The following is a 25,166-nucleotide window of genomic DNA, read 5'->3' as shown; positions in this document are numbered from 1 at the left end:
ATACAGCATGACATGGAGCCTACACCATTGAATTCAATCATATCTTCTCAACCCATCTTCATAATACTTACAGAAATGCACTGTTTTCAAAACGTTGTTTTTAACTTTTTTTAAACTCATCAGTTACTATTATTATCTCACTACTAAATCATACTGGCCCTTTAACTGTGAATGAAAGATATTTTACATTTACGTGGTTTCGCGGATTCATATTTGTAATCCTAGTCAGTGACGCGCGTTAAAAACCACGGATCGCCCAACCGGAAATGGCGTTGGTTGGATTTAGGGTTGCCATGTCTGCTTGGTCAAATACACGTTTATGTCTCTGTGAGACGGTTTTATGGAATAGTTGATGATTTTAGAATAACACTAGCAAAACAGAACAGCAATACTTAAGCAAAAGAGAGAGAAGCTTAAATAGTTTACATAAAAAATAAACAATTGCAAAAGCAATTTTATAAAAATGAAAAATACCAATATTCTCTGTTTGTAGCCTCTCCAATGTGACGATTTGCTTGTTTTCACCTCTTTAAAAAAAAAAACAAGCAATATCTAAATATGTTATGTGTATGATTGTAACTTTTTTGTAAATTTTTCGGACATTTTTCAAAAATAATCCACCTATCAATCGAACGTAACACTGAAAAATATTAATTTTTTAATTTCAATAACTTTATTGAAATTTCATTTCAATAGTTGCAGGCAGCCCTTAACTCAAGTTTTTTTTAAGTAGACATTTAGACTGTAAAAAAAATCTACGGACATTTCTCCCTATGTAATTTGTATAAATGAATTAAACAAGAAGAACAGAAGTGGGTTTTTAAACCTCCTTTTGGCCCAACAAATCGCGACTAATTTACGTGCGTCTTTGACGGATCTGGCAACCCTGCGTCGGATTGGATTAGAAAACATTCCATCTGTCAGGGAAGTCCATCGAGACTTTCAAAAAAAGAAGGAAAACATGAAGTAAAAACTTTGGGAATTTGAGTTTGGGACTATAGACTGGCCAGCAGACGAAGAGTATGCCTGTGGATAAAATGTGGTGTTTTATATGAAGAGGTCCTCCGGTAGTTTTGTAAGTTTGTCTAAAAAAAACTAACGTCAACTAGTGTTAACGTCAACTGTTAGCTAGCTAGCTAGCTAGCTAAATCAACTAGCTGGCTACATAAGGATTCGACATAAGTTTAAATTGACATTTTAAACGCTTAACATCACTTTTATTCGGTCTAATCAATTAAAACAGACAAACAGCTTGCTATATGAAAATACCTTCATGTGTCAACAGGCCCCCTTTGAAAAGAAAGGATGGCAGGGTTTTTAACGTATTTGGAGACTTTGAAACGGGGACTGAAGATTGACGTCCTGAGAGAAGCCGGACGTCAGTATCCAGTCATCTGCTTTCTGCTGCTGTCTATGGTCTCACTGACTGTGCTGCTCAACAGGTAAAAATAAAAATAAAAACATAAATACAAACAGTGTTTTCAGGGCTAGAGAGTGCCAGATTATCTCTGAACAAACTGAGTGAGTCATGTGATGTCTGCTGCTGTAGCTAGTCTTATCAGGGACCTTCTCAGTGGAATTCCATTGCTAGGCAACAGCCTCGGCCTAAAGGGTAACTGCCGATTTTTTCAAGCTGATGTTTTTATGTTTTAGTAAAGCTAGACACTACAAGTTATTGTCCTGCTTGTATTTAGTTACGTTCACAAAAGTGCTTGTTTTGCCGCTGACAGGCTCAGATAAATATTCTAAATGTCTGACAACATTATGAAAAGGATTTCTGTTTTTTTTTTAAACATAAAAACATCTGCGAAATTGCGTTCGCTAAACCCACCATACTCCATGTAAATCAACAGCAATTTTAGCATAGTGAAATTCACTTCATTCAAAGCTGACAGAAACAAAAGAAAACTATGAAAAACAGTTTTGGGTCGTCTTTCCACTTTTCCAACCATCACAACAACAGTTTCAGCTGAAACAAGCACACAGTTTGCTGATTCACATGTTAAAATATTGTAATGAGCTGAGTAAATGTGTCCCTGTTATTATGAGTTCATCAGTTAAGCAAATGTTTACATGTGGTAGTGTTATGCACTAATGTTACCAGCAGAGGTCAATGTGGTTCTATTGGGGTGGGGGGGTTGGGGGTTAAGCTGTGTTCTCTAAATAAATGCACAGAAGTTGCAAGCCAGTCATCGCCTCCTTATTCACTGCTGCAGCACTGGGGTGAGCGTTACAATATGTAATGCTCCATACACGCTAAAAGTTTTACTTTTAAATGGCGTCTGGTACTGTGCTCTCAGCACTAGCGACTTCAGAGCTGTGTCTGGTCAATCAGAAATTACTTAAAGGGGTTTTAAAAAGTTCTATCTCTGTAGGGATCCTTTCCATAATGTTGTGAGTAAAAAAGCACTTTTAGGGGACGAGATTGACGATGCACATTTGCTCGAAAGGGTTACATTGCAGCCCAGTCTATGGCTACCGGTTACAGCGTTCTCTTTTAATACTGGACCAGTATTTGGGTCCGTTTGCAGCCATTGAGACTGCAACACAACCCCCCAGATTCCAAACCAAAACGGGTCAAAAGTGTCTTCGGTTTAGTGGCTCTGAAACGCCAGAGCAGGGGGAATGAGAGGGGGAAACAAAGCAGAAGATATGTTTATAAAACCAAAACGTTGCAATGTGAATATATAGCTTAAGACATAGAGAAGCTGAAACCTGAGAATGTGTAGCATTTTCCCCGTCACTATCTTGGTGTGAAACATGACTGAAATGATCAATCGATCTTTCAAAAACAAGAGATGTAGTGTGGCTCTTAGGAAGAGACAATATATTATCTAATTTTAGCAGCTTTTTTTGTTTCTTTACATTTGCTTTAATGCTGTATACTAATCTCCCTCTAGGTATATCCACATCCTGATGGTCTTCTGGTCGTTCCTGGCTGGTTTTGCCACTTTCTATTGCTCCCTCAGACCAGAGTCCCTTGTCCCAAATATCTTCTTCACCGTGAAGCTGAGGAATAAAGTAAGTCAGACATTCGACACATTTAGCTGCAACGTACGTGAAGCCTGTTTGATATCAATTTATGGAGCAGTGTTGTGTTTGCACACACAGATCAAGTGTGGAGTTAATCTGCGTTTCCCCCCACCTAGTCTATACCCACGATGTTCCACTCCCGTTGCTGCCAAAAGATTCTTTTTTTTTTTCATCCGGATGTCCGTCCCCCTTCCCCCTTCTTTTTGTGTTTGCAATCTAAATTTTATGAATTTATTTAAGATCTCTGCAGGGTAAATTCAGACAGCTAGCTAGACTATCTGTCCAATCTGAGTTTTCTTTTGCACGACTAAAACTACTTTTCAACGTGCACATGTTCCACCAAAACAACTTCCTTCCCGAGGCTATTTTGCAGAGGCACCGTGTCTCTGCGGAGAGCTTAGCTCCGCCCAAGACGATTGTGATTGGTTTAAAGAAATGCCAATAAATCAGAGCAGTGTTTTTGTTCCATCCAGAAATGCTGTGTAGACTAGCCAGACCTTCTCTGCAGCACTGTGGAGGAAGGTCTGGCAAAGCCAAACTACACCCACCAGGCCTACATTTCTGGGATTTTGATTTAATGTATTTTTAAGATGTTTTTGAACTACAGTTACAGTGGGGCGACTCAGTTTGAAACGTGGACTTAGTCATATTTTCAAATCTCAGGTTGTCTTTTAGCACTGACTAATGTAGGGCCCTATGGAATTTGTCTGAAGCTTTTTTAAGTTCTTGATTTTGCGATTCTGTCCATGATTCTGTAATCACAGAAACTATTGGGCTCTACATTAAAGCAGCCTTCAGTCTGGGACTAGCCCCCCAGCCGGAGCTAAACAACTTTTCCCTGAGTTTATAGTGTGTGAAATAACAGATTAAGGATATGTGTGAGTCCTTTTCTTTCTCCAACAGCGGCAGGAGCAGGAGTTGTTCCCTCTGGGCCACAGCTGTGCCGTCTGTGGGAAGATCAGGTGCAATCGTCACCGGTATGTTAAAATGTCAAAGGCGGGTTAAACTACGACTTCTGTTCTTCTTGAAACAGTTTAATGTTATCAGAATCAGCTTTAATGACCAAGTAAGTGTGAACAAAGGAAAGGAATTTGACTCTGGATTTTTGTTGCTCTCAAAGTACATACACAGAAATAGACTTACGGCTAAAAACAGTGAACAAAATCAAAGTAACCCTGATTTACAAGGCTGCTGGTCTTCTCTAGCAACAGTCATTTGAGAAATATTCATACCCATCTGGTAACCTGAGCGCCTGCTTTCTGAACAACAAATGTTTTCATTGGTGGCGGAGCAGCGTTACGTAAGATCTTATAAACTAGACACATGTTTATAAGCAGGTTTATATAATAGCAGGGTTTCCGCTGGGTCTTAAAAAATCTAAAAAAACGTCTAAAATTTCAAAAGAAAAAGTCTTAAAGATATAGTACGTGGTTTCTGTCACTCCCATGAATAAGTCAAAGTAATAACAACAACACTGTCTGCGTGTCCACATGATACAAGCCTTCCGTGAACGCACATTAAAGCAGCCCATGCAGTAAAGAGAAGACAAGGGGGACGAGAAAGGAGAAGAGTCACAGAGGCCACTTTAAAAGCACATATATTTGGATCAAAGCTGGAGTATTTTTCTGGTGTTTTCTCATAATCTCTGTATTTTTTCTGGTGTTTTCTCATAATCTCTGTATTTTTCCAAGCACGTTCAAGATGCAGACACTTACAACATGAACAAATGTTTTGATTCTTTCCAGGCCGACGCTGCTGCTTGAAAACTATCAGCCATGGTTGGACCTGAAGGTTCCTTCAAAAGTGGACGCTTCAATAGCAGAGGTACCTCAGAGGACGACTACATATCGACAGATTAATAAATTCTTTTTATGATTTATACAGACCATATAACTTAGAAAATATTCTTCCTTTAATTTATATCTGTTATCGCAGTCACATTTTCATTTGGTCAAATTGTGGCTGCTTAAAGCAGTAGAGTAAGACCTGAGAGGAACGAGACATGTGCATAAGTTTGATAAACAAAGTGGTGGAGGAATTAGAGAAAAACAGAGAGAGCAAGGTTGCTAACGTTGATAAACAAAGTGTTTCCTGGTCTATATAAACTGTGTGTATCGATCCGCATTTTTCTTGTTGGTTCACTTGTGAAAACTTGTAGATTGAGACTACTGACACTTGTCATTGTTGCTTCAAAAACGCTGGACGTTTTCAGAAAAGTTTAACTTTTTTCAACTCAAAAAGACGCTCCAAGAAGACTGCGGTGGCGTTTAAAAAAGCTCCCACAACTTTATTGAAAACACGGTTAACTCCCCAGGATTAAAATGTAAAACAGACGCAGTGTGAACATAGCCTTGAGGTTTCATTTCTGACCTCTTCTACCTTGTGTCCGACCTCTAGGTATTTGAGTTGGTTCTGGAGAACTTTGTGTACCCGTGGTACCGGTAAGAGGAACCCTGTAGTATTTCATCGTCTTAAGAAAGTTATTTTTCTGATCGGAGAAGTTGTTATAAAATCTTTCCTCTTGGTTTTTAGGGACATCACAGATGACGAGGCGTGTGTGGATGAAGTGAGGATGACCTTTCGCTTCTTCGCTTCAGTGCTTGTCCGCCGGGCTCAGAAGGTTTGTTACTAGTATTTCACAAAGAAGAAGTGACATATTTAAAAAGTTTTTCTGAAAAAAAACACCCTACATCTAGCGCTTTTTTGACAGCCGACCTATAGTCAACTTGATTTACTGCACTTGTTTTCTTTAAGCAGCTCACTTTGATGAAGTTGAAATAACTAGGATCAGTGAAGCCACATTAGCAGGGCCACACCTAATCTGCGGGAGACTGGCTTCCCCGCCCTCTCGTATCCTCTCTCTGTGTCTGAGTTTTTTCGTCTGACTCCTGCTCTCCCATTCTGCCGCGGCTCTTTGTTTTGTTGCGACGTGAAGAAGCGAGACACAGGAACTTTCTTTCTGAAGCATTTATTCAGAGACAAATGGAAACCTACACTGTACATTTACTACCACTTAAAGGAGAATTCTGGTCGATTCCAACACGTAGCTCGGTTTTTTGTAAATGTGGAGTGCTGTCAGTAGAGAGAAAAACGAAAACAACAGTGCTGCCTCATTAAAAGTGCCGACTCATGTGAAGAGATTCCTTCTGAGTGAACACAGTGAATCTGACTGCTGTGAAAGAAAGGCATGAAGGTTCTGCCTTCAGCTGTGTGTAGTTCCTGTGTTGATACTGCAAGGAGTGCTTTGGGACCGTCTACAAACTACACCTAACAACACAAAAGAGATGCTAACATGTTTTCAAAATAAGCATATGATTATTTTTTTTTAAAGTAACTAGCCGGAGACTAGTTATAACTGAGGTAAGTTTGGAGACACTACCTTATTTAATCATTAAATTGATAGCCTACATTTTTTAGTTTTATCTCTTTTCTGTGTTGTAGTTTGTAGACGGTCCCTAAGCTTCTAACTGCCTCTCAACACAGGAACTAAACCGCTGAATTAGTACAACTTTCATGCATTTCTGTCACATCTACAGCAGTCAGATTCACTGTGATCACTCAGAAGGAATTACTGCACATGGAAGGCACTTTTAATGACTTTTTGAAGATGTTTAAAAGCTAAAAACACATTTAAAACTTGCACCGATTGTTTGTTTTTCTCTCTACTGACAGCACTCCAAATTTACAAACAACAGAGCTACATGTTGGAATCGACCGGAATTCTCCTTTAACAAGGAAACTGCTGATATAGTCTCTGCTCTGATAGCCGATAGCTGTCTGCTCTGATTGCTGACACACGTTACACTCTCTCTCATGTGTTGTTAATCCCAAATGTGTGTAATCTTTTTTTTGTCTATAACTAATGTGGCCCTACTTGTTTGCAGGTTGATGTTCCTGCTGTGTTTGCTGACAAAGTGATGAAAGCTGTGATAAAACATATTGGAATTATTGTAACAGCTCAAGAAAAAGGTACGCACGCGTTCTGATCAACCTCAATTTAAAAGTATTAATTCACTCAATTATTTATATACCTTAGTCTTTCAAACATGTATATTAGTAATTAATTAACTTTTAGATAGACTGAAAAAATGAAAAAAAGTAAAAAAGTTTCACCTCCCAAAACTAGAGCTAGAACTGGAACATTAAAACTGGCAATGCAACAGATAATATCACACACCACAGGCGCTGTCAATTGGCCTTAATGTCAAAGGCTAACTACTGCTTTTTTCAACCTGGACCCTCTGCTCCTGTGTTTCTGTGTCTAAGTGACTGGGAACTACAATCTGTAACATTGGTCCAGTGTTAAGCAAGATAAACAAGAGAGAAAGAGAAAGAAACTAGCTGCAATGTAAGTTTCATAGGGCAATTATCCAGCTTGTATTTACCTTCACAAAAGTGCTTGTTTTGCCGCTGACACACTCAGTTTAATATTCTAAGAGTCTAATAACATTATGGAAAGGATTTATACAGAGATACACCTTTAAAACTACCTTGAGACCTTACTGTTTAACCAGGAACAGCTCGGAAGTCGCTAGTTCTAAGACCACCAGGCTTCATTTAAAAATGCATTACTTTTAGAATGTATAAAGCCTTACATATTTTCACATGTAAACTGGCAAACCGTGTGTTTATTTCAAAAATAGAGTTGTGATGGTTGGAAAAGTGGAAAGACCATCCAAAACATCTTTTCATAGTTTTATTCTGTTTCTGTCGACTTTGAATGAAGTGTGCTTTACAATGCTAAAACTACTGTTTATTTACATGGAGTCTGGTGGGTTTAGCTAACGCAACTTCTCAATGTTTTTATATTTAAAAAAAAGGATCTTACTCCGTAACAGAAAGGTCGACCTCATTAGAAATCCTTTCCATAATGTTGTCAGACACTTAGAATATTAATCTGAGTGTGTCAGCAGCAAAACGAGCACTTTAGTGAAGGTAAATACATTTAATTGTTGAATTGTTTTGTTTGAATTGTTAAACTTCACAATACCTTTATTTGACGCCACTTTACATTCAGCCATACCTTCTGCTCATTGTCTGTTGTTTGCCTGTTTGTTTGTGTGTTTACTTGTTTGTTTGTTTGTTTTGCTTTTATTAGACATGAACGTGTTTTAATCTTGTGCCATGCTCAAACTGTTTTTTATGTTCTGGGTTATCTTCACTCAGGCAGGGGCGTAGTGCTATTTGTTTAAGTACCGGAGCACACCTATGATGCCTCACACACGGTTAAATTGGGGCTTGTTTTGAACCCCTGCTCCTTTTCTTATCTTCCAGCGAATAATGTGGAGAGTTTACAACAGGCCGCTCTGGAGGAGTATGGCACCGACCTTCACATCGCTCTGCACAGCAGAAAAGACGAGCTGCTCTACCTAAGGAAGTTGACTGAGATGCTGTTTCCCTACGTCATGCCGCCCAAAGCAACAGACTGCAGGTAGGCTGATGCAAACGACATTAAAGAGACTAACTACCTATTTAGGAAAGGAAGCTAATGGTGTGTGTCCAGTGTCAGCCTCATTTCAAACTCTTCCCATTCATTTCTATTAGAGTAACCAAGAAGTGCATTCTGATAGCGTTGCAGGGACTTTGCGTGGCATCGAGTCGCTTGCTCCTCATTTGCAAGTTGAATCAAGCCAACTTTATGCAAATGAGGACCGCAAATGAGGATTGCCCAGAATTACAAATTCAGCAACTGCTTGGCCTATTTCTTACTTAAAGTGTTTTCTGAAACATGTTTCCGTGAACTATTTCCATAAAATGAGAGATCTCATTCCAAATGAGCCGCCATTATGTTCTGTTTTTAAAATCCCAGAGCAGACGCTGTTGTCCAATCAGCTGCAGCCATCATGGTTGTTTTCTTTGCTCGTCAGCGGTCAGTGAAGGGCCGCTGATCTATCACTAGCGTTTTCTATAAGTGGATCACACTTTTTAAAGATCATACACATTTTATTGTAGGAAGCCAACATTTTGATTGAGGTTAATATTCGGTAAATTGTGCAGCCCTAACTGCTGGTTATGTGCCGTCTCTGTTCAGGTCTCTGGCTCTGCTGCTGCGGGAGGTGATGGCTGGATCCGTCATGTTACCAACCATGGATTTCATGGCTGACCCTGTAAGTAGGACAGGATTAGAACTGCAACCAACGATTATTTTCCCTGCCGATTATTCTGTAGATAATTTGCCTAAAAGATATTAATTTTTACTGTAAAATTATATCGGTTCCAAATATCCCTTATCGGTTTCATTAACTACAAATAATCTGTAATATTAGTTGTTCGGTCCCAAAAATGTCAGAAAATAGGGAAAAATGTAGAACAGTGTTTCCCAAAGTCCCAAAATTATTAGTTTTGTCCATGACTAAGAATATTCCGTTTACTGTCACAGAGCAGAGAAGAAAAAACATTTTCACATTTAACAAGCTGACATTGGAGTAGTTTTACTTTTATTTTCAAACAAAGTGGCTCACTGACTAACTAATTCTGAACTTTATGTAAGTTTTCAGGAAGTACGTTCTGTATGGGAAAGGAAATAGGGACAAAAAGAAGAGGAGGGAAGGAAGGAAAGAAGGATGAAACAAAGGAGGCAAGCATGAAAAGAAGGAAGAAATGAAGGAAAGTAAAGGAAGAATGATTAAGAAAGGATGGAAAAAAAGGAAGGAAAGAAGACGGAGGAAAGGAAGTACATAGAGAAGGAGGAAGAAATGCAGAGAAAGAAGGATGAAAGAATGGAAGAAGGAGAGAAGAAACTAGAACTTAGTTAGATTTAACAAGTTGACATCACACAAGATGTAAGAAATGGGATTCAGCCGATTTAAACCGATTAGTCAATTATCAAAATTAATCCATATTTGACAACCATTGATTCATATTCACCGCTCTTCTTCTTTACTATCAACTAAAGGTCACTTTTTCAGTACTAAAGACTCAATAATATAATACTGTATAATCTGTACAATGTATGGACTGGTCGTCGGGAAGGTAGGCTAACCATTCCCTTTTTTTCCTTTTTTGAGTTATGTAGGTAAAAGAATATAAATAAACTACTTTAAAGTAGATTTTCTTTGTGGATAAATTACGTGATATCTGATCGGTGCATAAACTCCAGTACTTTCCAATACCGATACAAGCGTTTTAGGCCTTATCGAAGGTTTTTCAGATACTGGTATCGCTATCGGAACATCTCTAATTAAAACAACATGCTGTTTCTCTTTGTTTTTTTCAGGATACTGTGAACCTCATGGTGCTGATATTTGTTGATGACACTCCAGTAAGTTAAAAAAAAAAAAAAAAGATTCAGGAATACTGATCCCATGACTTTTAATCTAAATAAGTTTGTATATCCAGTTGGAAAGAAACACACCTTTTGTAAACATCAAAACTGACGCTCTTTCTTTTTTTTTTTATAAACAAAAATCTCTTCATCTTAGTCTCTTCTGTATCTCCAGCCAGAAACGCCCTCAGAGCCACCGTCCGCCCTGGTTCCATTTTTACAGAAATATGCAGATGTCAGCAACAAAAAGCCATCTGTGAGTAACTCACACCACAGACCGACAGATTTCTATTATGTAAAAATAAAATGAGGAAATATTTCTTACCTTGTATAGATGCTCCTGAACATTTTTGTTCCTCTCATCACCATTTCTCATACAGTGTATCAATGTATTGTCTTAAAGGGTAACTACCGTTTTTTTCCAACCAGCACACTTTGTTCCTATGTTTTTGTGTCCAAGGGACTGATGGTAACAACAATCATTGACAGTTAGTTTTGGCTGAAATAAAGATATAGTTTACAGATTTACATGTGAAAATATTCTATTCAAGCTAAAAGTATTGCTTTTCTAAATGGAGTCTGGTGGGTTTAGCGCTAGCAACTTCAGAGCTGTTTCTTGTTAAACATAAATGTCCTAAAGAGGTTTCAAAGGTGTATCTCTGAAGGGATCCTTTCCATAATGTTGTCAGACAATTAGAATATTATTCTGAGCCTATCAGCGGCAAAAACTAAACTTTTAGTGGACCAAACGGACGATGCACAGTTGCCCTGTAGGGTTACATTGGAGCCCAGTCTGTGACTTAATAATGGACCAATGTTAACGTTTGCTGTTCCCATCAGTCACTTACACACAAAAACAGCAATATTTCCAGGTTGAAAAAAAAGGTAGTTACCCTGTAAGATAAAATGGATTTATTAATCCCACGCTGGGTACATTCCCTTGTTACAGCAGCTCAAACAATATACTAAAGGTATTACAAGAAATAGAAAAAGAGTAACAATAATATGTATACTATGAGCACCCTACAGGTAACAAATAAAAATTATATATTCAGATCTACAGATGAAATAAAGTGCGGATGAATAGAAATGGCAAATTGCACACAGTAAGTGACTAAATAAATAATTAATTAAATATGCACAGTGTGAATAACTAAACACCTCCCTGTGGCCGTGCAGGTGCTGAAGTTGGACCTGAAGGAGATAAGGGAGCAGCAGGATCTTCTCTTTCGTTTCATGAACTTCCTGAAGCAGGAAGGAGCTGTGCACGTGCTGCAGTTCTGCCTCACTGTCGGTAAGAACAGCCGGCATACATAAAGCTCTGTTTATACTCGTGCAAGACACCGTGGCACGTGTCCGTAGATGGCGCAGGAGCAATGAGCACACACAGGGTTCAGTTTATGGTAGCTGCCGTGTTCCAGCACGGCTGTCGTTTCCACCCAAATCTGTTTTCATTTTTTAACTGTTTTTGTGTAAAGCACTTTGAATTACCCTGTTGCTGAAATGTGCTATACAAATAAAGCTGCCTTGCTGAAGGCTCTGCAAGGTGTTGCGGCGCATGGTTGTCCACCTCTGAATCTTTTTCTGCGTGCACGCTGCTTTCAGTTCAACCAATCCTTCCAGAAAAATGCAGGGTTTTTTTGTGATTGTTGTGGGCACAAATCCCTGATTACGCAGCACGTTTTCTTAAAAAATGTGATGAAATATTTGGGATATTTATGAAATTTTATGCCATGAAATTACAGGAACTTGCAATAGTATTTAACTATTACTTCTCATATAGCCTTCCTAAACTGTTCCAACAAAAATAGGAACAGTGTGTTGCAAATCCCAGGGCCGTTTTGTGATCCCAGTCCATTACTAGCTCTTAGCATATTTTAGGAAAGATTCATCGAGAATCTTTTTTTTTGCCATTACATATTTTAAAACCTTAAATACTGACAGAACGTCAACAGAAATGTGGCAGCTTTGTTCAGCAGCAACTATTCGACCCTGTTACATAAATTCTGACTCATGTCTGAGTGTATAAAACCTGTGGTTGTTTCCTCCAGAGGAGTTCAACGATAAGATCCTGAGTCCGGAGCTGAGTGACTCTGAGCTGCAGCGTCTACATGGCGAGGTGGTGCACATCTACGAGACCTACTGCGTGGACGAAAGCATCGACAAGATCAGCTTCGACCACTTCATTGTGGAGGAGATAAGGAACAGTAAGAGGCCGTACAGTTCACTGTCAGTGCGGATAAACTCTACTGATTTTGTTTTTCCTTGGTCACTTTAAGCGATTTTACTTTAAAAGGTGCACTCTAACAATTCTGCACATAACAATTAAACAGTTGTAAAATGGCTTCTGTGATATAGTGGACCGGATTACCTTTATGCTGCGCTAACACAAAAATCACTTCTGGGTAGAATGACAAGAAATGACAGTTGATCAGAATAGAGAGGTGGACGTCATGGGACTTTAATTCGGGAAATGTATGTCCGGTAGTGAACGGGAAAGACAAACTTCACATACACAAGTTACACATGATGTTCATCAATTTAAAAGATCATTTTTGTCATAGTTTGTTGTAGATAAGAGCCCGGGCTCTTGGGCTCTACAGCACGTTGTTCTCATTCATAGCATTCGTTTAGATGTCTCACTATGGGATACGCCTCCCTGCGTATTCCTCAGAAGCAATTATCTAATTACGCCAATCCTGATTGGCTGGTGATCGAGTGTCTGCGTCAAAAGAAAAAGTAATTTACAAACATATTTAGTCTTGTCTCGTTTGACGATATTAACACTAGCTCTGACCCACAACGCATGTAAGGTTATCATACCTGATGTGTTTTATCCAGTGAAGTTTTCTTAGCAGAGACATGAGTATGAGTAATGTGAGTAACGTTACAGCCTGGTACGATACACACAGACATCGTAGCTTCAGAGAGACGTCACGCAGACACTTTGAAGTTTGTAGTCTTTGTAATTTCACAGTCTGATACTTCAACAGTTTAACGACAAACTGAGACCTTCTTAAATGCAAAATTATCTTTTTAATTTAAACTGACAAACATCATACGTGTAATTTATGGCTCAATTCAAACAAATCAAAAAATTGTTTTTCTTCCCGTTCACTACCGCAGAAGTTTGACTTTGGTCGACTTTGACTTTTTTTCTCCCGTTTATTTGTTTCACAGAACATGAAAAGCAGATTACATTGAAGAAATACAAATTTACATGTGAGGGTGTGGTAGCAACCTGTAGCAGCGTATTTAAAAACCAAAGAACATACACAAATATAGACGTACAAAATGAAGACATTTTTTTTCTTAGTAAAAATCTACTTTGGGCAAGTAAATTTAGTTTTACTTGCCAGACCGCATGAAAAATAATAAACCTTAGTGTTGACAATTGACCTCACATTGTCTCTGTCTCAGTTGCTAAAGGTCCGTACAGCGGCGTGGTGAAGCTGCAGACGATGCACTGCCTGTTTGAGGCGTACGAACATGTCCTGTCGCTGCTGGAGAGAGTCTTTACTCCGATGTTCTGTCACAGCGATGAAGTAAGGCCTCAAAAACTCTTTCAAATTTAAAGAAAATACATCTGATTTTACCAATGTTGAAAGTAGAAATAAAGGTTCTGTGTGACGTATTTAGACTTTTATAGATTTGTCTTTGGCAATGTTGCAAAGTAACAAAGTACATTTACTCAAGTAGTCGACAGAAATCCATGTGCTCTGCTTATTTCTGTTTAGAAGGATAGATATTTTAGACACAGATACAGTGATAACAATCATTAAAAATTATGTAAAAAAGAGATGCAAACTACTACAAAGAAACACAAACCAACTACAAGGAGACACTAACCGACTACAAAGAGAGGGTGGGGGTGGCAGTAGCTCTGTCCGCGTGGATGGGTTGGGAACCGGAGAGTCGCTGGTTCAAGTCCCTGTATGGACCAAAGGACGAATTGGTAGCTGGAGAGATGCCAGTTCACCTCCTGGGCACTGCCAGGTGCTCTTGAGCAAGGCACCGTATCCCCCCCTCTCCCCTCTGAACCGCTCAGAGCCCTGGTCCAGCTTTGGCAGCCCACTCACTCTGATGACATCTCTCCATTTGTGCATGAATAGGTCCCCAGCATGTGTGTGTATTTCAGGCCTGTGTGTAGTGATTCTAATAAAGCAGAGTTTAATTGTAAAGTCCCCACTGGGAATCAATAAACAGTAGAAATGAAATTAAAAATTAAACCAACTACAAGGAGATGCACACAAACCGACTACAAGGACACACACACAAACCCACAAACCCTCCCCCAGCATTGAGGTGAAGCAATACTCATATAGTTTATCCAATCATGTTTGCTCCAGACATGAAATCATAGATAAGTAACACTTTTATGTACGATGTGTTTCTTTTTTGTTGTGCAGTACTTCAGACACCTGCTGCGGGGAGCCGAGTCTCCAGCAAGGAACTCAAGAATCAACAGGTTTGTGATATAGATTGTTGTATAATTTAGGCTTTTAGAGGAAGAAAACCAATGCGTTAAAAATTTGACAAGTTGCTGATGAAAAAACCTACCTGAAAACAAAATAAGCTGCTGATAAATAATTTGGTTGGTGCGAGTTCCTCCTCTGTTCTCAATGTTTGTGCTTTGAATTGAAAGATTTTGTGTTTCTTGAAAAGGAAATGTGCAAAAAGAGGTTTTTGTTGGGAGAGTGAACGTTGTTTTTACACTGTACTTGTCTCTAGGGCTGGGTTAAAATAATTGAATCTCCAATTAAATATCTCATCATTTAATCTGAAAAGAAGTAAATTAAACAAACACACATTGCTCCATAATAAAACTGGCAGAAATTCAATAATTTCATGCATCGGCCTACAAAGGGAAAATGGTTGAATCTGGTGGAATACAGTAAAAATGTCTAATATCACCACTTTTGTTCAAAATGAAATACTGACATTACTGAATGCATGGTTTTATACTGTAAAGGCAGTGAGATAAAAACATGTGGTTTTAATGGAAACCTTTTGTTTTGATGTCCAAACCGTCATATTTAGCTGCTGCTTCTGCATCTTATTCCAGAAATAGCTTCAGTTTGGAAGAAAACAGGTGAGTAGGTCTTCGGCATGTTACCTGGCCTCGCACAGTCCGCTGCCTGCAAGATGCTGGATGCAAACAAACCATGCACAGTGTTACACACAGAGTGATGCATGTAGAGACAGTTTATCTCACTGTAGGCTGCTCTGACAATAGAACAGATGTTGCCTGCCTAAGAAACAACTTTAGTAAATCTTAACATCAGGAGCCGCTGCTGGGCTTTTGTGCTTGACATGTTACCATGACGCTTAGCAAGGGAAGAAAGGAATTGTTTTTAGGATACATGAGATGTGATTCACGAGGGTTTTAATGCAGGTTAGATGCCTCAACAGGGACATGCTAATGTCTAGACATATTACTCTGTTTACCGTAGAAACATGTCGAAGCGAGGGGAGACGTTCGGGATCAGCAGAATCGGCAGCAAAATCAAAGGTGTGTTCAAGAGCACGACCATGGAGGGAGCCATGCTGCCTTGCGCCATGAACGACAACGACGATGACCTGGTGAGGTTTAAATCTCTCTTTACGTTTTAACCATAGGTTGTCTAGTAAAGGCATTATGCAACATGAACATTACACGAATTGCAACAGAAACTCTTTCATCTGATTTATTCATAAAAGTCTCACAGAGTTGTGTTCACAGCTCTGGGGAAGAAGCTGTTCCTGAGTCTATTTGTGCGTGTGCAGGTCCTTTCTTTCTGCTGCTGTGCAGCTGGAGTGCCTCACTGTGCTTGATATTATGTTAACCCCACTTCAACAGGTGTCATTATGTGTCTCCCTGCAGGTGGAGGAGGCCACTGTCGTGATGGAGGACGACTCCCCCGCCGAGCCAGCCAGCACTCCGGGCGCCCTGCGGAACCTGTCGGCCTGGAACATCACCATCCCCTACATCGACATCTACGACGACGAGGCCAAGAGGGAGAAGATCCCCGTCTTCTGCATCGACGTGGAACGCAACGACAGGAAGAAAGGTCAGCGAACGGGGCCTTAAAACACACCTCCTCTTTCACAGGACTACTCGGATGATATGATATGACCTTCCAACTCCAGCCTTCATGTAACCTCTCAGAACTTCTCCGACTTCATTTCACACTGAAGACGAAGCGCACGCTTCACACCAACACAAAACAATTTCTCAGTTTGCAAAGCTATGGGCACATAGTGGTTTTTAATATTTTTAGTTGTACATTAGACCCTGAACTTAAGACTTAAACAATCTACTAAATCAAACTTTGCCATTTGAGTTCACCTTATTATCTAAATATCTTTCTGAAACGTGTCTTGTGTCCCAAGATGTTTCACATACACTGAACAAACGCAACACTTCAGGTGTGGCATATCAAGATGCTGATTAGACAGAATGATTATTGCACAGGTGTGCCTTAGGCTGGCCACAATAAAAGGCCACTTTAACGTGCATTTTTTACGGTATTTTGTAACCTTAATTGTTAAATAAATAACAGAAGCTCAGCGCTCAGATCAAGCTGTGAACGCTGGGTGTGTTTTTATCTGGAGCATCCACTCCAGACACTTTTCTTGGACCTCTACTATTCTCTACATATGTTTTGTAATGTTTTTGTTGTAATGTTGTTGTGTTGTGTTTTCTTCTTCGTCTCGCAGTGGGTCACGAAACTGAAAAGTGGTCGGTTTACAGAAGATATCTGGAGTTCTACGTTCTCGAATCTAAACTCACTGAGTTCCACGGTAATGCTTAAAGACTTGTCATGTTTCTGATGAGAATATTAGCTAGTGTAAAATATGTTTCTGTTTCTCTAGATATTCTCTATACTGAGCTATATGAATTCTTTTTTCTTTATTGTTCTAGGCACATTTGCAGATGCTCAGCTTCCATCCAAAAGAATTATCGGACCAAAGAATCATGAGTTCCTCACATCCAAAAGGGAAGAATTTGAGGAATATTTACAGGTATGAAACCTTGGTATCATTAAGATGAGTGTAGTAGCTCATATTTTGCAGTTGTCTTTGTATTTGGTCCGGAGCACCTGGTGTGTGTGTGAGAGGAATGAGATACTTAGTGTTAAAGAAATCTCTCAAATCTTTACACCCATGCCGTCTTTTAACTTTGTAAAGTTCAACACCTCAAAGTAGAAAAAACAACATAAACACACTTAAAACAAAAGAGAAACTTTGTTACTACGTCGCTTACTTACTTACAGGCAGAAGCACAAATATCAAGGACAAAAAATACAAAATTAAAGATCAAATGCCACCACAAGTAGAATCTTACTTCTGCGAGTAACATTACATACAGTATATTCTGTAGATCTGTTATGTACAATATACACAGATTGTTTGGCCTGGCAGAAAGTCACAAAGTGACACAAAAAAATGTGCTTGTGTGCGTCTGTGTTTGACGCTGTGCGTGTGTCCACGTGTGTTTGATTGCTTGCTTGTATGCATGTGTGTGTGTGCAGAGACTCCTGCAGCATCCAGAGCTCAGTAACAGTCAGCTGCTGGCAGACTTCCTGTCTCCTTACAGCGTGGAGTCTCAGTTCCTGGACAGAATGCTGCCAGATGTCAACCTGGGTATGACATGAACTCTTAATGGATATATGATATGATAATTCCACTCTTTCTGAAACATGATAATTCCACTTTTTCTGAAACATTACTTCTCCACTTAGAAGTGGCAGCTAATATTATGTACAGTATGTTGATTCCAGTCATATCGCTCAGCCCCAGTACTCTAAAATAAGTTTAAAAAAATGAAAGATTACTTCCCTTTTTTACCCATTTTTGCATCAAGAGGCATTAAAGCGCAACCTGTACAGTTAAATCGTATTTCATGTTCAGTTGATGTGTTAACAGTGTGTTTGTTTCGCAGGAAAGATTTTCAAGTCTGTACCTGGGAAGCTGATAAAAGAGGTGAGTTGAAATGTTGCTCTAATGATGACAAATAATATAGGTATTTGTCCTCATGTACACCTAAGTTAATAAGCTGTCTGCTGTAGCTTTATGTTTAGACATGAATGTGGTATTAATCATCTAACACACTAAAAAATAAAGATCACGGCCAAACTATTAAACTGTGTGAACTGAAGTTCAAGCTAGATCTTGCAACAGGATGTCGCAGTGATCCAAAAACAGGACGGATGTTCTTGAAAGAAGCCGTTGTTTTCCCAGCGCCAAGGTCTCTGTGAATGATGTGTAATAATGAATGAATGAATGCAGCGAGGATTTGGGGAGTGAGGATGGAGACTTCCTTTAAACCAGATAATCATTAAAAAGTTGTTACCGGTATATCGCTGGCCCTGACCTCTGTTTCGTGGATGTTTTTATGTTTAAAAAAGAAAAAGAAAAAAAAGGATCTTACTCTTTAACAGAACAGTCAACCTCCTTAGAAATAATTTTTAATGTTGTCAGACATTTAGAAAAATAATCTGAGTCTGTCAGCAGCAAAACAAGCTTTTTTTACTGAATGTAAATACAAGCTGGAAACAATTGCTAGCAGTAAAAAAGTATTTGTACTTAGTTACATTACAAGACTGACACTGATTGATACCAAACATTGTTTATTCCAGAAAGGACAGAACCTGGACCCTTTCATCCAGTCCTTCTTCAACTCCTGCGAGTCGCCCAAACCCAAACCCAGCCAACCGGAGCTGACCATCCTCAGCCCCTCCGCTGAGAACAGCAAGAAGGTAAAACAGAAACTTAACTGCTCTCTCTCCTGCTCACATAGGAGCAGGAAGTTTACTCTGGTGCTCTCCAGCCCATTAACAGCCAGCTTCAAGTGGTAAACACATTAACTTTATCAAAAGTGATCTGCACAGAGCTTTCCGGTCCATCTGCAGAGAATTTAAAGAGTTTATCAGGTTTGAGACGGAAGGAATTCCAGGGAGGAAAAGGAGTGTCAACCTGTATAATAAGCTTCAGGGTCCTGTTTTAACAAAGTGCACAGCAGGAAGCAAGTGGTGCAGGTTCGTTTAGGCCTTGTCCAAATCAACTTTTGCTAGTATGACGGCGGAAAAAAAGAGTCTGTGCGCCGGGCGCATTGTCCTAAAGGGTTGTTCTTAGTGTCTTAATTATTCACAAGTGTGTTCTGGGCGTAACATGCAATCAACCAATCAGAGGTCCTCTCCCATTCCATTTAACAGCCAGGACCTTGGTGCATTGCTATTATGATGGAGGATTTTTACCGTTATATTTTAATTTTTAATCTTCTGCATGTGTGTGCTTCTGAGCATCCCTGTGTGTAACAAGCATAGGAGCATCTTACTAATTTGCTAACAATAACAATGAAATAACAATGAAATGCTGCGTTATTGACTTTAGACCAGGTTTTTGTTGGTCAATGGCGCGATCACTTTCTGCTGCCGCAAGATAGCAATACACCCAGAATGCACCTGAACACACCTCCCTGTAAGACCAGCAAAGATGGGCGCAGGTGCATTTGCAGTTTAAACGACGTGGGCGCAGGACAGGAAATTAACAACTGCATCGGTCTTAAACCAGCACTTGTGTCGGGCTGTGCACCACACCGGGTACGTGATAGGGCCCTTAGTGTTTTCTCTCTATTGGGATAAAAGAGGCGGTGTTTCCCCTATAACTCTACAGACGGGAACCACGCCAAGCCAGGTTAGGTTTTTTTTGTTTGTTTTTTTTAATGCCAAAAATACGGCCGAACATCCATTGTGTTTTCCTTACATTCATTCTGCCGTTAACTGCAGCAACGCACCACCCTGAATATAACAGATAACAAGATAACAACATTATCTTCATGTCGCTTTGCGATAATATGGTGTAATGTTAGCCCGCTGGTATGACGAGACCTGTCTCCACAGCGCTGACAGATTCAGACCAGAGAAAATGCAAATTAAAACAGATCAGTGATGCTTTTTTGTCGTCTTTGTTCACTGTGAAGTTTGCTAGAACTGATGTAATGTAGCGTCATGTATGTATGTATGTATGTATGTATGATTGTATGTAGAGTGTGCACTGTGTCGTTCAAACAAATAGCCCTACATTGCTTGTGAGATAATAATTGGACTAACAAGTAAACAAGCTTTAAAAGTGGCATATTTGTGCCGGAGCGAAGTGTTAAATATTTCAATAACTTTTAAATTGAGTTGAGAACTGAATTTTAATTTTCCATGGTGTTTAAAACATGGAATACCAAAATGATCCCAGGCATTCGTGCCACAGATTACTGCTGATTTTGTTTGTTATAAACTTGAGAATGTACAGAATTCAACCCTGTTAACTCTACAGGTTGACCCGTGCAGTATTGTGTCATCATTTCACTTTAACCTGCAGCTCTTCAGCGACCTGTTCAAGAATAATGCAAACCTGTCGGAGAGATTGGAGCGCAAACAAAACCGCAACTGCTTCAGGGAAATGGTTTCTGTAGACGGCATGTATGACTACATGATGTATGTCGGTAAGTGAAACTCACAAAGCTGAACTACTGTGTTGGAGTAGAGGAGGGTACTGTCCAATAAAAGTTACATGAGGAATTACAGCTTGTTTCATGTTTATGGCGATCTGTTGCTTCTGACAGCTTATTTTTTCAGTTATTTGTCCTGTGTGTATTAAAGCATCCCCTCCTCTTCAGACTCCTCAGTCTGTCTCTGTGTTTGGACACCTCAGTCTGTCTCTGTGTTTGGACACCTCAGTCTGTCTCTGTGTTTGGACTCTTCAGTCTGTCTCTGTGTTTGGACTCTTCAGTCTGTCTCTGTGTTTGGACTCCTCAGTCTGTCTCTGTGTTTGGTCTCTTCAGTCTGTCTCTGTGTTTGGACTCCTCAGTCTGTCTCTGTGTTTGGTCTTTTCAGTCTGTCTCTGTGTTTGGACTCTTCAGTCTGTCTCTGTGTTTGGACTCTTCAGTCTGTCTCTGTGTTTGGTCTTTTCAGTCTGTCTCTGTGTTTGGTCTCCTCAGGTTAACTCTGTATTTGGACTCTTCAGTCTGTTTCTGTGTTGGGACTCTTCAGTCTGTTTCTGTGTTGGGACTTCTCAGTCTGTCTCTGTGTTTGGACTCTTCAGTCTGTCTCTCTGTTTGGACACCTCAGTCTGTCTCTCTGTTTGGACACCTCAGTCTGTCTCTGTGTTTGGACTCCTCCGTCTGTCTCTGTGTTTGGACTCCTCCGTCCGTCTCTGTGTTGTGACTCCTCAGTCCGTCTCTGTGTTTGTTCTCCTCAGTCTGTCCCTGTGTTTGGACTCTTCAGTCTGTCTCTGTGCTTGGACACCTCAGTCTGTCTCTGTGTTGTGACTCTTCAGTCTTTTTTTTTTTTTTTTTTTTTGACCGACAGGTCAGGTGGTGTTCCACACGGCGGACTGGGTGAACTGCTGCCTGGCTGCTGGCAGGATCCTGTTTAAGAACACGTTTGAGGCCTACATGGATCAGTACATGCAGTCCAAACTGGACCACATCCTCCAGGAGCACAATATGGTCTCACTCATCACACAGCTCAGAGGTCTGTGTTTCCTCTAGACTACGTCTGCTCAAACACTCAAAGTTAGCAGGAATTAAAACATGTTTCATCCAGTGGACACTGGAGTTTGAGGAAAAAGCAGGTTGTGTGGTTTGAAAGTTATTCATCATCCATGACAATTCTTCTTATGCGAGGTCCTAAAGCTTCGGCCCTGCCCATTCCACACAGAATTACAACTATCACCATAAAAGGGTATGCATAAGAAATTATTGCCCACTATCAGTACTCGGTGTTGTCTCTTCTTCCCGCAGACGCCGTGTTCTGCGAGAGCAGCGAGGAGCGAACTGCTGAGGACAAACAACTCCGAGCCAAGCAGACATTTGATGAGATGATGAAGTATTTACCAGGTCGGTTCTCCAGTCACACAGACCGCCGATATCTTCTACAAAAATTATTTATTTTATTTAGCCTTGAATGTAGGAACACTGCTGGGCTCTGGTGCACGACTAAAACTACTTTTGAACGTACACATGTTCTACCAAAACGAGTGGAGGAAGGTCTGGTAAAACGAGACTAGACATTAGCTAACTTTAGAGCTTGTTTTAGCGGACTTCCATAACGTCTGTTAAGTTTAACCAGCCTGGTTCTATGTGGAAAAAAACCAACAACAGAGAGAAACGGACATTAATAAACAAGCTTGCTGTCTGGGAGTTCATGGAAGACGTTACTGTTCCCTAGTCTAAATCCACGAGGTTCCACTTCTGGGATTGCTCCGATGCCGCAGGAAATTCCGCCGGATGGATGTTTTTCTTCCATCCCAGAATGCTGTGTGGACTAGTCAGGGTTTGGCAAGGCGAGACTAGGTGTATCTGACTCTGACCACTCCTCATTACTGTACTCAGGAATGTGCTGGATCTACGTACATCCAAACTTGCTCTGTCAAGACTTTAGACGGGTTCAAGCACAGATGAGTTGTGTCATGTGGTTCAGTAGATTTTAAAGTGTGTGTTTGATTTCAGACTTTGTGGTAAAGTGCATCGGCCAGGAGAGGAAATACGAAGGCATCCGACTCCTCTTTGACGGTTTCCAGCAGCCTATCCTCAACAAACAGGTAAACAGAACAACTTTAAACCAAGAGGACATTTAAAGGGGGACAAAACAGACATCAGACCTGCAGTCAGCGGTTAGGGAGAAGTATTTAAAACTTTTACAACTAAAAGTCCCTCATTAAAATGTTACTTCAGTAAAAGTCTGTAAGTATCATAAGCAACATGTACTTAAAGTATTTAAAGTAAAGAACAATCCTCCTGTTTTTTTAGGAAGTGTAAAGGATCCAAACAGCTGTGTTAAATGGTCTCATTATCTCAGCTGGACCTGTAGGCCGTTATATTGTTGCTAGATTACTTTATAATAAACATCAGATGTTATAAACTACATGTGTTTTGAGTGCAGGAATCTTAATGTGTAAAGTAACTAGTAACTAAGCAGTCTGATGAATGTAGTGGAGTAAAAAGTACTAAATATTTATTTTTGAAATGTAGAAGTAGAATGTGGCATGAGAAGAAAAGACTCAAGTAAAGTACAAGTACCTCAACATTTGGACTTTTGGAAGCTCGTCTCTGCCGTTGTGTCTCCTCAGATGACGTACGTCCTGCTGGACATTGCCGTGCAGGAGCTGTTCCCTGAACTCACCAAGGTAAACAAGTGACAGAGGAGAATGTAAAGAGATCATACAGGAAGAAGCACAAGTCAAAGTATGTGTAGGAATGTGTCCCGTGGATTCCTAAACAGCGGGGCAGGAAACGACTACAATAACCGACAAGAGATCCATCGTGTGAGCATCAGTTCCTCTCAGCAAGGGACTGTTTATATCAGCGCTTCTCAAAAGTACGGACCAAGGTCTGCAGCCGGACCCGGCCCACACATCGTGTTATAAGTCCAAACCTTATGAAGTGTAAAAATCTTTTATTTTGAAATACATTTTCTTTTGATCGATAAATTGTTAGGGATGTTGAAAATACACCGAAAATACAGACAAAAACAACAACAAAAAGCAACAAAAGCCTCTTTTTCCATGAAGATGAGAATCCTGCTGTTCTTTATACATACAAAGGTACCGTAGGGTACCGGTAACATATTCCATGTAACAATGCCCAAACTGGTGCAATATACAGTACGCAACTTAAAAAACATGTAGCTTAAAGCTATAGTACGTAGTTTCTGTTGCCCTCATGAGGAATTCTAATTAATGACAACAAAACTGTCTGATAGGTTGAATATTCCTTCTGCAGTTATCCAAATGTATTTTCATATCTTCTAAAATGTGTTTCATGAAGGGTAGTCAGAGGGGGACCTTTTGTATGGGGCCCTATGTGTGAGAAGACTGGTCAGGATCCAGATGTTAGGGGTAAGATCATAACAGGAAAGATTATTGAAATATTAGCTGTCATAGATTCTGGGGAAATATCTATCTGAATAACAACGAGGTACAGTGGCTTGCATAAGTTTACACTCCCATGCTAAAGTTGATTAAAAAGAGGAATAAAAAAAGATGTTTGGGAAAATGATCATAATCCCTTCAGTTAAAAAAAATCAACCTTTTTAAGGACATTAATTTTCTTCGTGAATGAATAATGTATGAGTTATGAATAAATGTTCTTCCTTAAAATACAGGGGACATAAGTATACACACCCTTATGTTAAATTCCCATAGAGGCAGGCAGAATTTTATTTTTAATGGCCAGATATTTAACGGATCAGGATAAAGTTCCCTTGGCCTTAGGAATTAAAATATCCCCCCATCATCACATACCCTTCACCATACCTACAGATAGGCATGGGGAACTTTCCATAAGATCATCTCTCAATGCAGATGAAATCAGCTATTAAGTTAACTGAAATAACACCAACAAATAATACTAATGTTAATATGTAAATCAGCGGGAGAGTCCGGTACAGCCAGACTCTGGACGGTAAAACTGAGATTAGCGCTCATATTCAAGTTTCTGTTCTGCTTGTTCAGCTGCTTTCAATCATAAATTGGCCTATACTCACGAAAAGAAAAGACCAATGTGTTGTATTATCACTTGACATTATCAGGACTGATTCATAAGCCTTTCTCTTGTTGTTACTGTAACCATAGCGATCGTTAATGACTACATGTTTCAGCTGTGATTAAAACGAGAGACACCTGCTCTCCGACCTCTAAATGCTTCGTCTATGCTGCTCTGCACGTTCCTCCTCTGCAGGGAGTGAAGGACGCCATCGTCATGTGAACAGATGACGTCACCAGCGCTGTATCCACATCCTGGATCAGGGAAGTGGAAACCTCTGGGATCATCTTTACATTCCCAATGTATATAGATAAACTAATAAAGATATATATTTATTAACGTCACCGC

At 39.9% G+C, this 25,166-nt stretch overlaps 1 protein-coding gene across 4 annotated transcripts; it reads left to right on the top strand.

Moving 5' to 3' along the window:
• Nucleotides 1-866: 866 nt before the first annotated feature.
• Nucleotides 867-25,166, top strand: LOC116706783 (sorting nexin-14). Of its 4 annotated transcripts, none has more exons than XM_032543799.1 (30): nt 867-1,075; nt 1,286-1,442; nt 2,901-3,021; nt 3,937-4,010; nt 4,779-4,857; nt 5,431-5,474; nt 5,566-5,653; nt 6,918-7,002; nt 8,308-8,464; nt 9,065-9,140; nt 10,250-10,294; nt 10,473-10,553; nt 11,477-11,591; nt 12,349-12,504; nt 13,718-13,842; nt 14,707-14,765; nt 15,363-15,389; nt 15,751-15,880; nt 16,161-16,347; nt 16,997-17,080; nt 17,202-17,302; nt 17,812-17,923; nt 18,222-18,262; nt 18,919-19,038; nt 20,654-20,777; nt 21,643-21,807; nt 22,077-22,172; nt 22,785-22,876; nt 23,405-23,461; nt 25,014-25,166. In XM_032543799.1, the coding sequence occupies exons 2-30, from the start codon at nt 1,306-1,308 to the stop codon at nt 25,038-25,040; spliced, it is 2,805 nt and encodes a 934-aa protein (XP_032399690.1). In that variant the 5' UTR covers nt 867-1,075; nt 1,286-1,305; the 3' UTR covers nt 25,041-25,166. The 4 variants fall into 4 exon arrangements, with proteins under 4 accessions (XP_032399690.1, XP_032399689.1, XP_032399692.1 ...); XM_032543798.1 differs by having other exon boundaries at nt 10,455-10,553; XM_032543801.1 differs by lacking the exon at nt 15,363-15,389.

Source organism: Etheostoma spectabile, chromosome 18 (genome assembly GCF_008692095.1).
Source record: "Etheostoma spectabile isolate EspeVRDwgs_2016 chromosome 18, UIUC_Espe_1.0, whole genome shotgun sequence".
Lineage (NCBI taxonomy): Eukaryota > Metazoa > Chordata > Actinopteri > Perciformes > Percidae > Etheostoma > Etheostoma spectabile.
This window is presented reverse-complemented; position numbering and strand designations above follow the sequence as displayed.

What these genes read in the sequence shown, in the direction of transcription:
- LOC116706783 (XM_032543798.1), top strand. Translation starts at nt 1,306, where the DNA reads ATGGCAGGGTTTTTAACGTATTTGGAGACTTTGAAACGGGGACTGAAG. An exon ending in AGGAACTCAAGAATCAACAG is followed by an intron (nt 14,766 to 15,362) that starts GTTTGTGATATA and finishes ATCTTATTCCAG; the next exon opens with AAATAGCTTCAGTTTGGAAG. An exon ending in TGACTACATGATGTATGTCG is followed by an intron (nt 20,778 to 21,642) that starts GTAAGTGAAACT and finishes TTTGACCGACAG; the next exon opens with GTCAGGTGGTGTTCCACACG.